The following is a 16,527-nucleotide window of genomic DNA, read 5'->3' as shown; positions in this document are numbered from 1 at the left end:
TATGAAAGTTGTGTGAATCCCTTGACTGGAACATTTCTGTCTAACCCTGTGATCTACTGACGCTGCAGGTTTTGCATCGGACCTCCCTGAGTAACCCAGATGGCTTGGCAGTGGATTGGGTTGGCGGGAACTTGTACTGGTGTGACAAAGGCCGCGACACCATCGAGGTGTCAAAACTCAATGGGGCCTATCGGACTGTGCTTGTCAACAATGGCCTGAGGGAACCTCGTGCTGTGGCTGTGGATGTCCGCTTTGGGTGAGGAGCACAGCTTGAGTTTCACAGGCTATTAAAAACATTCTCATCTGGTCATGGTGACTGCTGAGCTATTTTTGAAATTAAAGGTAAATTTCCTTTTGAGTCACCATACTGTAACTCTAAAACTATCTTTATCCCCTGCTGATTAGGTACCTGTATTGGTCTGACTGGGGAGACAACCCTCATATTGGGAGAATTGGGATGGACGGCACCAACAGAAGTGTCATCGTCGAGGATAAGATCACGTGGCCCAATGGACTAACCCTGGACTTCATAAACGACCGTATATACTGGGCCGATGCCAGAGAGGACTACATTGAGTTTGCCAGCCTTGATGGCACCAACAGGCACACAGGTAACAGACCATTTCCCATTCAGACATCGATACCCTTCTCTTACAACTTGGAGCAACTTGACTGGTGGGTCACGCTTTTCTCACTGGTTTTGAACATGTTAGGTCTCCAGTTTCATGTTTTGGTCAACATTTTTGTCTGTGAAAAATTAAGATAAGTATGAGTAGTTTTTAGTAAGTAAAACGTAAAAAAAATGAAAAGTTATCAAAGCAGGAAACTGTTGAATGCCACATAGATGCATCTTCAACTTGAAATAATAAGGCACCATTGTTGATGCATTTATTGATTTAGTCTTTAAAAGAAAGCTGGTAGGCAACTAGGAAGCTTTAAATTGTTTTGTTTTTTTTAAGTCCACTTTTAAGTCCAGAAATTGGAAGTGAAACAAGGAAGTGCAAAATTGAATATTCAGCCTATTAGCGTTTGTTATGGCTACAATTTGTATTGTGCCAGGCTTATGGGCTTGTGATCTGTCTGAACAAGTTTCCTCTTGTTAAATAGTCATGCATACGTTCACATACTTGTTTTGGAGCCACCAACCATATGCAGGCAGGTCAGATGGTTCCCTGCTGGGCTGGAAGCATGCAGCGAAGGCCCATGGTACAGAAGCCCTTTTTGTTTTGACCAGTGAGGCCTCCAGTATGGATGACGTCTGCATAGCGCTCAGTTGCTTAACACCCTCACTACAATAGTTGATATTGTCAGCCAACCAGGCATGCAGAAGAATTCTGGAGCCCAGTCGGGTGTATTGTTTTATTCACTGAGCTCTGCTCAACACACATAGATGGCTGTGGCTTCCCATCAGTCCTTGAATGAATAATGTACATACATGTAAATTTTGACTTGTGGGAGGATATTGTGCTATGTGTGCTCTTCAAATTCTGGACATGCTGCATATTTCATTCAATGCAATGTTCCAACAGGAAAACTGCACCGATTTAACCATTTTGGAGGGAAAACTACTATTTATACAAAATTACAATTCATGATGGAACATCAGGGAGTCTTGTATTGGCTTGTGGTGTTAGTTCACCAGCAGTTTGTCCAGGGAGTTATTAACCCGTCCTTTGATATACAAACACCAGTGTGGCCTTGTGTGTGTTTGCAAAACAAGACTTGGCCTGTTTGAGTTTCAGATAAGGATTGACCAATGGGAACTTCATGCTAATCTGACTAATATCAAAGTTCCACCTGATACTTCCATCACATTATAACAACATTTTTGTTGTTTAAAGCACTTCACATGTTGTAATCAATACTGAAACCATGTTCACCTAATGACAAGGTTTCTGAACTTGTTCCATGTATCCTTCATTTGTGTCTTCTTGCGTGTGCCAATCCATGCATGTGTGATGTTTCTGGATTGCTGAGTTTTACAACAGAAACTAATAGTGTGTTTCCATAACGCACGAGCCTCAAATACTGAGAGCAAACACATGGAAAGAAAAGATGTGGGTGCAGAAAAGGGGCAATAAGAGTGTAAAGCCTAATGAGGCGTAGAAACCATTACCTAACACACAGATAAAGCCACTGTATCTGTGCACCCCACCCTGCCTCTGTTTTACATTAATAGTACAAGATTGTCCAAACAGTTTCTCTTTAAGATACAGCTGCAAGAATAAGAAACGTTTAATTGCTGAAATCACAGCATTGTCTTCCTCTTCTTTTTTTCTTTCACATTGGATATTGAATTTCTAGAGTGAAATGGAAATATCAGACATGTATTATGAATATATATGTATATTTACTTGATTAGACATTAGTATAGTGTAGTTGTATGCACACCACATGTTTCTCTTTTTGGGAGAACATAGTGTTTACTATTGATGAGCATTTTTAAGCAAAGAAATATGAACAAATCAGGAAAAGATTTTTTTGGTCACAGAACTGCACTAATTAGTTATAAAAATGAATCAGTGGGAATCCTTCAGTATGACAGATTTACTGTACCAAACAACTCATTAACAATTTGATTCAATGTTTGTCTGTTGCTTCTCAGTTCTCAGCCAAGACATCCCCCACATCTTTGCAATGACTCTGTTTGAGGAGCACATCTACTGGACTGACTGGGAGACAAAGTCCATCAACAGGGCTCATAAGTCTCTGGGTACCAACAAAACCACCCTGATAAGCACCTTGCATCGGCCCATGGACATCCATATTTACCATCCCTACCGCCAGCCCGAGGGTAAAAGCTGCTTTTTGATCATATCATTTCCAATTTCCTAATAAAAGGCCAACAGACTTTTACCTGTCTCTGTTTCAAGATAATATCTACCAACTAAACGTCTAGTCCAAGAAAGATGATTTGAAAAAGTGTGAAATCGTTTACGGTGTAGGAATTAATTGTATGTATTAATGAATACAAAGATGCAAAGACATGCACACACTCTCAAACACATAATTATTATGTTCCCTACTTTGATCCAAATATCATAAAACCTCAGTCTTGTGCTGCAATACGTATCGGTGGAGTCAAAGTTTAATAATTTCCCATCTTTCCGTCTTTTTCCCCAGTGCTGAACCACCCGTGCCAGACAGACAACGGTGGTTGCAGTAACCTCTGTCTCCTCTCTCCTGGAGGAGGCTACAAGTGTGCCTGTCCCACCAACTTCTACCTGGCAAATGATAAGCGCACTTGCATGTCCAACTGTACAGCCAGCCAGGTAAGGAGGCAGTTTAAACATATTCATCAATGTGAATATGACTGAATGACTACAGTTCATAAGTGGATTTTCATATCTTCATGTCTCGCTGTGTCTTGTTTGATGATCTGCTACACCTGCTGATAGTCTATTGATAGCTGGCTGGCTGCCCAGTGCTACAGCAGCTAGCTCCTGCCGCGTCAGCCCTGTTGAAGCAGAGGAGCTCTGGTGTTATGCCCTTTCATCACTGTGATTAATTTCGCTCTTCCTGCTGTAGTTTGTATGCAAGAACGACAAGTGCATTCCTTTCTGGTGGAAATGTGACACGGAGGATGACTGCGGTGACCGGTCGGATGAGCCAGCAGACTGCCGTAAGTGTTTGAGAAAGATCATTAGGAGACTATAGTGTGTCACATTGCTGAATGTAGGTGTAGGTGTGTAAATCATTTTTAAATAAATATCTGCAGGGAGAAGTATTGAAAAATGGGATGCTGACAAAACATTTTTTTCATGACAGCTGAGTTCAAATGCAGGCCAGGGCAGTTTCAGTGTGGCACTGGCATCTGCACCAACCCTGCCTACATCTGTGATGGAGACAATGACTGCCAGGACAACTCAGACGAGGCCAACTGCGGTATTTCCCCAAATTATTTTTTTACACATTTTATAATCTGCATCCTGGCCTGTCTATTTTTTGTTGGATACTACCATCATCACTTTATTGCTCAAATCTGTTGCTTGTGTCTTTGTTTGTCTGCTTGTGTAACTGCCCCGCAGATATTCACGTTTGCCTACCCAGTCAGTTCAAATGTTCCCACCCAAGCCGCTGCATCCCGGGCATCTTCCGCTGTAACGGCCAGGACAACTGCGGAGAAGGAGAGGATGAGAAGGACTGCCGTGAGTTTTCAGTTACATCATATCTAATACAGTGCCAGCTTTGATATGCTATTCTTCACTTTGATGCTTAATTTCACAAAGTAACTATCATCTGTCATTCCCTCCAACAGCTGAGGTCACGTGTGCGCCCACCCAGTTCCAGTGTGCCATCACCAAACGCTGCATACCTCGTGTCTGGGTGTGTGACCGCGACAATGACTGCGTGGATGGATCTGATGAGCCCGCCAACTGCAGTAAGACTCCCATTTTAATTAGCGTTTTGTTTACCCTGAGTCATCGTAATCAGCTCTCAAATGTAACCGCCCCCAAAAATGTTTCTCTCTCCAGCCCAGATGACTTGTGGTGTAGACGAGTTCCGATGCAAAGACTCTGGACGCTGCATCCCCGCTCGCTGGAAGTGTGACGGCGAGGACGACTGTGGCGACGCGTCAGATGAACCAAAAGAGGAGTGTGGTAAGAATATCATCTCTTTTTTAAAATTAAGATACACTGAAGCCGCATTTCTGCCACTGATGTTTTCAAATCTGATTTAGTTTCTTTCCATTTTTATTTGATTGATACTAAAACCTTCTGTGTTTTGTACAGCTGAGAGGACATGTGAGCCGTACCAGTTCAGATGTAAGAACAACCGCTGCGTACCAGGCCGCTGGCAGTGTGACTACGACAACGACTGTGGGGACAACTCTGATGAAGACAAGTGCAGTAGGTTTCACTTTACGCTTTGGGACAACGCCTTTATACCGTGTACTGTCAGCATCTCTAATCTCACCTTGTCCAGTCACACTTACACTCATGCCTGGTCCACTGGAAGCATCCTCACTTTGGACCTTTAACCTGTTAACTCTGCATACTAAGTCACTTGTTTACAATAACATCCATTCTCTGTCATTTCGACTGCATCTCACCTCATATGATATTTGTTTCATTTCATACTGTCCTGTTGGCATGAGCCAGAGGTAAGTTACTCCACCTTCATATGTCACCCCTCTGCTGTGTCTTCTACTCCACACTGTCTCCACTCTCATGCTACTGTCCAGCTGTGATCCCCACCCACCTGTGAAAGTCTGCAAACTGAGCTCTAAATACTGTAGATTATTTTTGCTATATTTCTGTTCTATATCCAATTTGTCACTAGATGCAACTGCATAAAACTTTATGTTTAAAGCAAATTTTTCTTATTACCACAAATGTAACATGGAAACATAAATAAAACAATCAAATTAAATATGTTATATAAAAATAGAATTTAGACGTATTGAGCTCCTTTCATTCTCTCACATCACCTCCTGCTGCATCTACAGTCCTCCTCTGTGGTTGTGTCAACCTTTGTCCTGTGTTTTGTGGTGAAGACTAAAACAGCCATACCTCACTGTTAAGGGTGTTTATGTGTAAAGTTACTGACCTTGTCACCCTGCCTTCTTCTGTAGTGCCTCGACAATGTTCTGAAAGTGAGTTTGCCTGCACCAATGGCCGCTGTATTGCTGGGAGGTGGAAGTGCGATGGAGACCATGACTGTGCTGATGGATCTGATGAGGTCAGAAACTTAATATTTGGGCATCTTTAAAATAATATCTTGTATTGACCCAAAAAGAAAATTTAATTATCTCTGTTAAGTATAAAAGCTGATCCTGCGGGCTATGATGTTTCTTCAGAATGGCTGTGACCTTAAGTGTGACAACGACCAGTTCCAGTGTAAGAATGGACACTGCATCCCCATCCGCTGGCAGTGTGACGTCGACCCTGACTGCATGGACGGCAGCGATGAGTTGAACTGTGGCAGTGCTGGTAAGTGCACGCTTGTGTCTATAAATGCTGTTTTGACTTCTATTACTTATTGTGAATTTGACCTACTATTCTAATTGTGGCCTTGAAGTAGTAAAAAAAATTTTTTTTGTTTTCCTCAGCTAGGGGAAACTGCCCTCAGGATGAGTTCCAGTGTAACAACACTTTGTGTAAACCCCTCGCTTGGAAGTGTGACGGGGAGGACGACTGTGGGGATAACTCTGATGAGAATCCAGAAGTGTGCAGTGAGTGCAGCCTTTCTGAATCACACCATGTGCATGTCTATCTTTTGTCATCTTTTGTCCTGACCTATGTTTTATCCTCTAACTTTTGTCCTGTTTCTGTTCGGCTTTTAGGGAGGTTCCAATGTCCTCCCACCAGAGCTTTCCGCTGCCAAAACGACCGTGTATGTCTGCAAGTGTCAAAGAGTTGTGATGGTGTCAATAATTGCGGCGACAACTCGGATGAACTGAACTGCGGTAAATTGAGGAGGCATTCAAATCTTTGTAAATTCCCCTCCTACTTCGACTTTGATTAAAGAGATTGCTGACGTGTGTGTGTGCGTCATTTATGTCTACAGAGACCCCTCCAGCTGTTCCCACGTGTGAGAAGGATGAGTTCCTGTGTGCCAACGGCAGATGCATCAGCTCCACTCTGCGCTGTAACTTCTTTAATGATTGTGAAGATTATGGCTCTGATGAGATCAACTGCAAGACAGGTGCTTCATGTCAAAACAGATTTCTATATTACAGCTTATCACGGAGTTGATGTTTCAAATGTCAGACATCAGCAGAATCACCTAGATTTTAAAATCCACCGACTCATGTTTGACTTTTTTGTGTCCAGACACCAAACTAAATGACTGCAGGAGTAACAGGACTCAGTGTGGTGATGGAGACGAGGCCCACTGTGTCACCAACGGCACCGACTCTTTCTGCTCCTGCAAACCAGGCTTCCAGAAGTTAGGACACCACACCTGTGGAGGTACACATGCACAACACACTGCACCTGACCATTAATAACTCACCTAAAATATATAAATGCTCAGAGGTGAGGAGCTGGGGAGTGGTATTTTCCTTATTAATATTACTTTCTATTTGGCTCTCCTTTATTCAGATAAGAATGAGTGTCTGCAGTTCGGGGTGTGTTCCCATGTCTGCAACAACACCAAAGGCTCCTACAAATGCAGCTGCCACAAGTACTTCACCAGGATCAGTGAAACCTGCAAGGCTGACAGTGAGAACCAAAACTTCATCTGTTTTATACACTGATTATCCTTTTATGATTCTTTTTAAAGTGCTCCTAATAATTGTTCATTTTAGTTTCAAAGGCCATCCTTGTGACTTTTTCTCTTTTCCTTCCAGACATGAACAGCAGTCGACAGATTCTCTACATTGCCGACGACAATGAAATCCGCAGCCTGGACCCTGGCATGCCTAACTGGCGCTATGAGCAGACCTTCCAAGGCGATGCCAGCGTACGTATTGATGCGATGGACCTGCATGTCAAGACCAACCGCATCTTCTGGACCAACTGGCACACGGGCCGCATCTCCTCTTATGAACTTCCAGGAGCGTCCACATCATCATCATCTTCTTCGAGTGAGGGCCGGATCACCAACTTGCAGGTAATACTGGTCAAATGTGTGCAGATGCACAAACTCTCCGTCATACCATCACAAACACATCAGACACAATCATATTGGCGTGCAATGACTGACTCTCTTCCTGTATCCAGATCAAAGAACTGAAGATGCCTCGGGGTATAGCAGTGGACTGGGTGGCTGGTAACCTGTACTGGACCGACTCTGGTCGAGATGTAATCGAAGTGGCTCAGATGTCAGGCCAGCATTGCAAGACCCTCGTCTCTGGAATGATAGACGAGCCTTATGCTATCGTAGTGGATCCACAGAGAGGGTAAGGGAGAGGGAACTTTTTGACGGTGGCTTCAGGGCAACACTTATAACACATATCATTTCTATGAGTGTGTTTCATCTCTGTGTTTCCCTTCAGAACCATGTATTGGGCAGACTGGGGAAACCACCCAAAAATTGAGACTGCTGCCATGGACGGCACTCTGAGACAAACTCTAGTTCATGAGAACATCCAGTGGCCCACCGGTCAGTACTACGTTAGCATTATATGATTATATGATAACCCTGATTTGTCCAAGGAAAGGAAAGCATGCATGTTATTTCTCAGCAATTTCCTGCTCCACATCCACAGTTGGATGCCTTTTTTACTTTATAGGTTGCCATGTCTTTATCATCAAGGCTCTTCCATTCTGTCTCTACAGGTTTGGCTGTGGACTATTTCAACGAGCGTCTTTACTGGGCAGATGCTAAGCTGTCAGTGATTGGTAGTGTTCGTCTGGATGGCTCTGATCCTGTCATTTCTGTCTCTGGCATCAAAAACAGTTGAGTTGTTTCTTTCCTCACATCAAAACTGGGAGAAACATGAAAGTTCGGAAATCTGGTATAATCAGTTGCTTGCTGGTTTTTTCTCTTTTTTAATCCATTATCTCTTATTCCCCTTTTATTTCTTAGACCTGCTCCATCCATACAGCATAGATATCTTTGAGGACTACATATACGGGGTCACCTATATCAATAATGTTGTCTTCCGGGTCAACAAGTTTGGCAAAGGCCCCATGGAGAATCTCACCACAGGCATCAACCATGCGACTGACATAGTCCTCTACCACCGTTACAAGCAGCCAGAGAGTGAGTTTGCTTTTTCTATGTATTTATTTCATTATTTCCTGAAAGTCGTAAGATACACAATATATTTAAGTTGTATACATTTTATGCAGTTTTTCTCACTGGATGTCTTGTTTGTCTCCACCAGTGACTAACCCGTGTGACAGGAAGAAGTGTGAGTGGCTGTGTCTGCTCAGCCCCAGTGGACCGGTGTGTACCTGCCCCAACAACTACATGGCAGACAACGGCACATGTGTGGAGAGACCGAGCCCCACCCAGTCACCATTCTGTAAGTCTGCATTCATAATATCTGAGCAGTAGAGCAACAGCCCTATTTTGGCATGATAGAACTCCTGGATCTTTTTAATCCGGGTGGCTTTACAATCAGATATGGCACACTAAATGTTGGTTCATCATGGAATCCTCCGCCCCCCTACAGCTCCCCCCTCAGGGCCCTGCGATATCCAGTGTCAGAACGGCGGGAGCTGCTTCCTCAACGCCCGTCAGGTGGCCAAGTGTCGCTGCCAGCCCAGCTACACCGGAGAGAGATGTGAGATCAACCAGTGCAGGGACTACTGCAAGAACGGAGGCACATGCACTGCTTCTCATACAGGTACACATGTGATTGCTTTTCCTTATTTGACAGTAAAGCAAGAAGTAATAAGTATTATTCAGTCTCAGGTGGGTATTTTTATGTAGAATTCAAAAAGTTGAATGGCCTTTGTATTAACTTTGTTAAACCAACATGAGTGGGAATACTGTAATCTGTCTTGATGTTATTAAATAGCCACTTTTCCTTTTTTGGGAAAATGTTTCTAACTAGCAAATTATTAAGTGAAATAAACAATCTATGGCAACTTTGATGTGAAATTATCTTTTTTTTTTGGCAAGTAGTTTATGCCACTGATGGCAGCCAAGCAAACATATTTCAGTTGGTCTGAAAATCATTAGTACGATTTCCACCCATCCTTTTGATGTCTGTGAAAGCTCTCTGGAGTATTCATTAGTAACAACAATCCCAGCAGGTGATTTCCAAATATCACCAACTGTCTTCAAGGCTAGATCTGCCTTTATTCTTTAATGTGTAAAATCTGTGTAAACTTCTAGTAACAGTCAACTAAAATTGGGCAAAAACATTACATTCTACATCAATTAACTGAGATACATAGCTGCAGACTCTGAATAAAACCACAATACACATTCATATTTGTCTCACAATTTTTTGAACTTCAAATTCATGTCTTGTGTCCCCAGGTGCCCCAACCTGCAGATGCCCAAAAGGCTTCACGGGGCCCAACTGTAACCGCCAAACTTGTCAGGACTACTGCCTGAATGAAGGCAACTGCTCGGTCAACATGGGCAACCAGCCAACCTGCAGCTGTCTGCCAGAGTACAAGGGAGACCAGTGCCAGTACAGTAAGTGGCAGCACTGTCAGATGTTGCTACATTGTCTTTAAGGAGTCTGGATCTGTATGGATTCTAAGCTTCTTAGATATTTATTCTTCTGTCGTACTTTATGTAAAAATATGTGTTTCATTGCTTTACTTTATGTTTTAATTTACGACAAATGAAAAGTCTAAAGTGGCGTATTTTGTCACAAAATTATCTTTAACTTTTAAAATGTTATCTTTAATTGTTTTTCGGGGAAGAAAACAGCCCCTCTGATAATACAACCCTATGGATCAACATTTGAATCTATGGCAGTTAAGTTCTTTGCACTTATCACATGTTTTCTTTCCCGTCCTCAGCTAATTGTGAAGGGTTCTGTCACAACAGTGGAACCTGCTTACAAACATCCAACGGCACCAAAATCTGTTTGTGCCCCACTCAGTACATTGGACACCAATGTGAGGTGGACAAATGTCTATTCTGTGGAACGGGCAAGTGTTTGACGTCATCCTCAGGCGAGGTTTCCTGCAGGTGGGTACACTGATGACAACGTGCAACAAAACCTGCACAAAATAAGTTAGACTTTGAAAATATTTGTACATTTTTATTTTGGACTGCTCAGTACCAGGTTGGCAAGGCCACACATGAATTAATGTGCCATGTTTGATTCTGACACCGTGAGATTTAAGGCTGCTATATCAGGACTCTGAGGGGATATTATTCAAATTAATAATATTTTTTTAAATTATTGTGTTTGTGTGTGTTTAGCTGCCCCAACGGTCAGACCCAACCCAGCTGCTATTCCTGTTTGGACTACTGCTCAAATGGACAATGTTCAGTTGACACTCGGAACCTGCTGCCTCAGTGCAAGTAAGATATGACACCACACCCTTCCCAACCCCAAACACCAATACACTTTCTCTGTCTTCAAACTCAAATACACATGCCTATTCCCATTTTTACTATGTACAGATTATTCTAACCGCAGTGTAGAAACGGACATCACTGCTCAGACCCTGAATGCACACAAATCGTTTCTACTAGTAACGCATTTCTTTGACATACTACACTTTTCTTTTTTTTTCTTACTATGCTATGGCTTTTTCTATGGCATACTATGCTTTGACTTTTTCTATGGCATACTATTCTAGGATTTCTTTATGACATACAAGACTTTTTTAAGACTTATTTATTGCATATTATACAATGACTTTTTTACGACATACTACATTATGATGTTTATTTATTATTTTTTATGGCATAATCTACTATGACTTTTTATTACATACTATACTATGGGATTTTTATGGCATGCTATACAAATACTTTTTCATGACATACTACACTATTCTTTTATGGCGTAATATAGTGTGGCTTTTTCTGACATCCTATACTATAACATTTTTTATTTTTTATACAAAATATACTATGACATTTCTTTTTTATGCCATAATACACAATTACGTTTTTATTGCATATTATAATGTGACATTTTGTATTACTTTTTTACTACATAACCTACTAAGACATTTTATTGACATGCTATACAAGGAAAAAAAATAAGACTTTGTTATTGCATACTATACTATGAAATTCTTTGACTTTTTAATGAAATACTATAATATAGCGTTGTTTACCACCTTTTATGAAATACTTATGTTTATTTTAATGACAAACTCTTATATAACATTTTACTTACTTTAAATACTTTAAAATAAAATTGTCTTTTTTTTATGGCTTACTATCATGTGCCTTAACATACTTTACCAATCATTTTTTTATGATTTTTCATGACATAGTATACAATGACAATGAATTATACTATGGCATTTTGTATGATTTTTTTATTTTTATTGAAATTTTAATGTTTTTTTTATTACATAATATACTTTTCCTTTTAATGACATACAATACTGAAATATTATGGCATAGTATACTAAGATTTTTTTTTTTTATGACTTTTTAATGACAAACTATACTAAGCCTTTTTAAAAAAAAAATTATGACATACTATACTATTACAATTCTTTGGACTTTTTAATGACATATTAAACTAGAAAATCATGAGATATTATACTATGACTTTATTGCTTTTTTATGACAAACTAAACTATGACATTGTTTTATTACTTTTTTATGACCCACTATACTATGACGTTTTAAAGGTATTTTTATGACATTCTTAACTCTTTATATTGTGATTTTTTTTATTTTTTATTTTTTTTACTTTTTTATGACATCCCCATACTATGTAATTTTAAGGGATTCTTTATAACATACTATACTGACATTTGTTATGACTTTTTCATGACATACTATACTGTGACATACTATTATATGAAATGTTAAGGGAATACTATACTATGACGCTTTTTATGACATATTTATAACGTACAATACTATTTTTATGCCCTACTATACTTTGACTTTTTCATGACATACTATACTGTGATATTTTTTATTACTTTTTTTATGACATACTATACTATTACTTTTTTATGAAATACTATACTATTCATTTTTTTATTTTTTTACATACTATACAATGCATTTTTACTTGCATTTTTATTACTTTTTTTATGGCATTCTATACTGACATTTTTAAATCATACTCTGATATTTTCAGACATCTTTGGTGGTGAAAGCCTTTGCCGGACGCATTATGTTTACGTTTTGTCTTTACTCAAATTCTGACACACTAAGTGATTAGAATTTGATGGTTAAAGGTCAAGGTTCATGACCGCACAAAACACTTGACACTAAGTCAAGAACACATATGCTATTCATGACAATGCACTGCGATTTGACTGAATGGAAATAACAAATGATTAACAGATGCTTCTATTGTTGAAGAGACATCACACTGTCTTCCTCTCCCTGACTATATTATTATCAATTATACAGAATAACAAACAAAAAAAGATTTCTGGGGCAAGAGAGGAAGCATGAAATAACTCGAACACTTTGTAACTCTGTTTCATTGTGTGTGTCCAGGTGTCCTGTGGGATGGACGGGATACAGATGTGAAATTGCAGCAGCTACTATGGATTCTTCTTCTTCCAGTGGAAGTAGGTCACACAGTTCAGAGAATCTTGTTGGTAAAACATGCACTTTGGTCCTATTTGCTCACATTATTTGCTCACTTGCAGGCTCTGCCTCCATCGTCATCCCAGTGCTGCTCCTGCTGTTACTTGCCCTTCTGGTCGTTGGTGCCATCTTGTGGTACAAGAGGAGAATGCGTGGGTGAGTACTGGTTTCAGAGACTTTTGATCCAGACTTCATTTTTTCATCTGGTCCTCAAACTATCTGCTATCTCGCTTCTCTTTCTCTCTTACCTCTTGATAACTATCTATTTCCTGTTTCCCAGGTCTCTATGGCCGGGCAAATCTCGTTCTCAGTCCTCGCGGTAACTTCATAGGGTTACATAATTCACCTGTTGACCCACAACTTCTGTCCCCTCCCTTCCCTTATATCCAGTCTGATTGGCCAATCTGTTTGTCAATCCATTTGTCCACTCTGTTGGTCATTGTAGAAATCTGTTTGCAATTGCCTGCAATCTCCTGTTTGCATACCACTGGGTTTCCCAACCAGCAACACAGGGACATATTGACTCTTAGCTGAAGTAGCTTTGCTGGTGATGCACAAACAGTCAAACTGTTATGTCCGTCTTGCAACTCCATACCTTCCCTTGTTTACATGTGTAACTGTTAGGCCTAAGCTATGTGCTTGAATACGAAAATATACAACTGTGCATCTATGAAAAATGTTGATGTGCTTGCAATGTGAAAATCCAGCATTCTCCACACTAGACATGCTGCCGTATATTCTCTGGGTTTGATCAAATGAGCTTTTGTCAAAAACTCATTCGACAACCGTTGATACATGTTGTCTTGATTGTGTGAATTGTACGTTGCTGAGGAGTCATTACATTGGTTTATGCAACGTTGTGATATTTTTCAAGCATCTGCGATTTTCAAATTTAAGGTTTATCTCAAAATATAAGTCATGATCTTCTGGTTAATTGCTTTGGTGGTTTATCAGTTTGTTTATCTTTATCTGTCCGCAGTGCAAAGGGCTTCCAGCACCACCGTATGACAAATGGAGCCATGAATGTTGAGATTGGGAACCCTGCCTATAAGATCTACGAAGGAGACCCTGACGATGACGCTGGGGAGCTCCTGGATTCAGACTATGCCTTGGACCCAGACAAGGTAGCACACATAAAAGGGTTTTTTTATATAAACAATCTTTTCTCAGAAAACATCTCTTCTTACTTACTCCCAGTGCTAAATAGCTATACAGAAACTTCTGCCACCTAAAATAATGTCCAGGAGCAGGCCAGTACACTATATACATTAATAACACTATAGGACATAACAACCTAAATAACAAACCAAAACTATCCTAGGGTTCTAGTGGTAAGAGAGAAAATGGTTGGTTGGAATTATTTGGATGAGCTGACCACTTTATGTGACAAAATGTTTTTTCTTGATTTTAAATGAGCACAAAATGCAGTAAATGCCATCATCACATGTAACGGATCTCTGCCTTTCTCTTGCCCTATGAGTCACCATGTCATATTTATTTGCTTTGCAGCCGACCAACTTCACCAACCCAGTGTATGCTACCCTGTACATGGGCGCCCACAACAGCCGCAACTCTCTGGCCAGCACAGACGAAAAGAAGGAGCTTCTCTCCCAGGGCGACGAGGACATGAGTGACCCGCTGGCGTAGAGCTTGGCATGGAGTGAACTCTGCCAACATTGCCCCGCCCAACCCGGAGCTGGGCCAATGAGCTCTCATCTTTTGCCTTTACCAATTGAAAAGAAAAGCAACAAAAAAAAACGAGAACACTGTATAAAATGTATAAAATGAAGGACTACTTTTTTAAGTGATTGCAGTATTATATTTTGTTCTTTGACAAAAAAAAAATTCTCTGGTGACGAAAAGGAACCATTTTATAGACATTTATTCAGTTCTTTTTAATTTTGCTCACCTCCTCCTCACAACTCTCCCTCCCCTCTCACGCATATAGCCACTACCTCTGTGCAAATGTAAAAGATAGAGAGCTACAAATGGCAGTGGAACAATTTGAATTTTTTATTTTTGTATGAATTGTATAGGGGAGAAAAAAAACATTATTGTTCCACCTTAGTAAAAGTTGCCAAGTCTTTGTTGTTCATGAAAGAGAGAGGTGTCAGTGCTCACTCTGAATGCTTCCTGGATGCTGGTTCGGCACAGTCTTTCTCATGTGTACATGTACGTTCGCTGCTCGAGGTCTAGAGGGAGACCGAGGCTGGGAGAGTACATATGGAGGACTCCGCATCCCAGACGGTGTTTGTTCTGTTGTCTCAAAGAACTACATTCAAGTGATTGTCTTTTACCTCCTTGCACAGACTAAAGTTATATATATATTTGCATATATATAAACCTATTAACAAAGTGTCTTGAAAATATACCCAGGAATACAAACATCAGTAACAAATAGCAGTCTGTACTTTTTAAAGTTTTTTGGTTTTTTTAAGTCATTGTATAATTGACATTATTCGTGTCAGCAATGACTGAGTCAATAGCAGTGTACGAGTGTGCTGGATGAAGATGATTGTAACAAAGTCCACATTCCAGGATGAAACGTCTGGGATGGATATCTGTGGCCTTGGTTTAATCTACTGCAGGACACTCTGGACAGGAGTCGGATATTGCTTTGAAACTGTTCTAGAAAGTTATTTTACTAAAGGGACAGCAAGCTTCTGTGAATTTCCGGTCATCACTGGAAAAAAAAAACAATCTGCATTTGGCTTCTGTTCCTTGTCTTTTGATTGTAAATGTACTTTCAGGAAAGGCCGGGGAGACGTGTGATGGTACGTACTTCTGTGAGAGATTGGTATTTTTTGGTGTGTTTTTTTTGTTTTGTTTAATTGTATGCAATTACATGGATGTGTAATTTAGGTTAATGCTCATTGTTAAGTGTATTCCCAGGAAGGGGACTGATCCGCTCCCTGATAAGCATTCCTTTAATTCCTTTGCCATGCTGCTAACGCTAACCATCTGTCTGTCCGTCAAACTGGTTTTTAGTCTTAAAGTGTTGCCCTCTGTGTCTCACTGCTCACCACGTTGCTTTTAACTGAGCTGACCTTCCATTCCTGATAAAACACTCTGCATGGTGCTCTCACACACCCAACTTAGAGGAAACTATCTGGCTTTGCCCCTCACTTGTTAACAGTATTCATCACTATTTTTTTAATGTTACATCCTGCTCTGTTAGATTTTCACCTGACCATGTAAATTAGAACAATCATTTTTCAGTTGGAGAATTTCTTTTGGTGGCAAAAACCCACATGGATATTTGTGGTTCTGATTGTTTTATTATGATTCTATTTCTTTTTGATATAAGAAATTAAATGGATTTTTATAGTAGAAATGTATGGTGGCTCTGTCCGTCATTTGGAGAGACTGAGAGAAAAAGCAATCACTCATTATGTCTGACTGGAGTACATCTGAAGTGAACAT

General features: G+C 40.3%; 1 protein-coding gene across 1 annotated transcript in view; it reads left to right on the top strand.

The window, feature by feature from the left end:
• Positions 1 to 16,442, top strand: part of lrp1ab (low density lipoprotein receptor-related protein 1Ab) — an 83,249-nt gene extending 66,807 nt beyond the window's left edge. Inside the window, exons 59-89 of the mRNA XM_054608865.1 lie at positions 69 to 256; positions 406 to 611; positions 2,606 to 2,794; positions 3,124 to 3,272; positions 3,529 to 3,622; positions 3,769 to 3,885; positions 4,029 to 4,148; positions 4,259 to 4,381; positions 4,476 to 4,601; positions 4,734 to 4,850; positions 5,576 to 5,682; positions 5,801 to 5,933; positions 6,053 to 6,175; positions 6,287 to 6,409; positions 6,511 to 6,648; positions 6,777 to 6,914; positions 7,047 to 7,166; positions 7,295 to 7,557; positions 7,668 to 7,846; positions 7,943 to 8,049; positions 8,226 to 8,345; positions 8,476 to 8,652; positions 8,777 to 8,917; positions 9,068 to 9,241; positions 9,883 to 10,044; positions 10,377 to 10,548; positions 10,786 to 10,887; positions 13,012 to 13,085; positions 13,167 to 13,260; positions 14,084 to 14,228; positions 14,614 to 16,442. Coding sequence (XP_054464840.1) covers positions 69 to 256; positions 406 to 611; positions 2,606 to 2,794; positions 3,124 to 3,272; positions 3,529 to 3,622; positions 3,769 to 3,885; positions 4,029 to 4,148; positions 4,259 to 4,381; positions 4,476 to 4,601; positions 4,734 to 4,850; positions 5,576 to 5,682; positions 5,801 to 5,933; positions 6,053 to 6,175; positions 6,287 to 6,409; positions 6,511 to 6,648; positions 6,777 to 6,914; positions 7,047 to 7,166; positions 7,295 to 7,557; positions 7,668 to 7,846; positions 7,943 to 8,049; positions 8,226 to 8,345; positions 8,476 to 8,652; positions 8,777 to 8,917; positions 9,068 to 9,241; positions 9,883 to 10,044; positions 10,377 to 10,548; positions 10,786 to 10,887; positions 13,012 to 13,085; positions 13,167 to 13,260; positions 14,084 to 14,228; positions 14,614 to 14,751 — 4,359 coding nt within the window. The 3' untranslated portion in view covers positions 14,752 to 16,442. The remainder of the gene's footprint in view (positions 1 to 68; positions 257 to 405; positions 612 to 2,605; positions 2,795 to 3,123; positions 3,273 to 3,528; positions 3,623 to 3,768; positions 3,886 to 4,028; positions 4,149 to 4,258; positions 4,382 to 4,475; positions 4,602 to 4,733; positions 4,851 to 5,575; positions 5,683 to 5,800; positions 5,934 to 6,052; positions 6,176 to 6,286; positions 6,410 to 6,510; positions 6,649 to 6,776; positions 6,915 to 7,046; positions 7,167 to 7,294; positions 7,558 to 7,667; positions 7,847 to 7,942; positions 8,050 to 8,225; positions 8,346 to 8,475; positions 8,653 to 8,776; positions 8,918 to 9,067; positions 9,242 to 9,882; positions 10,045 to 10,376; positions 10,549 to 10,785; positions 10,888 to 13,011; positions 13,086 to 13,166; positions 13,261 to 14,083; positions 14,229 to 14,613) is intronic.
• The last annotated feature ends 85 nt before the right edge of the window (positions 16,443 to 16,527 follow it).

This window comes from Anoplopoma fimbria, chromosome 12, assembly GCF_027596085.1.
Source record: "Anoplopoma fimbria isolate UVic2021 breed Golden Eagle Sablefish chromosome 12, Afim_UVic_2022, whole genome shotgun sequence".
NCBI lineage: Eukaryota > Metazoa > Chordata > Actinopteri > Perciformes > Anoplopomatidae > Anoplopoma > Anoplopoma fimbria.
The sequence above is the reverse complement of the archived record's forward strand: the minus strand, read 5'-3'. Positions and strand labels throughout refer to the sequence as shown.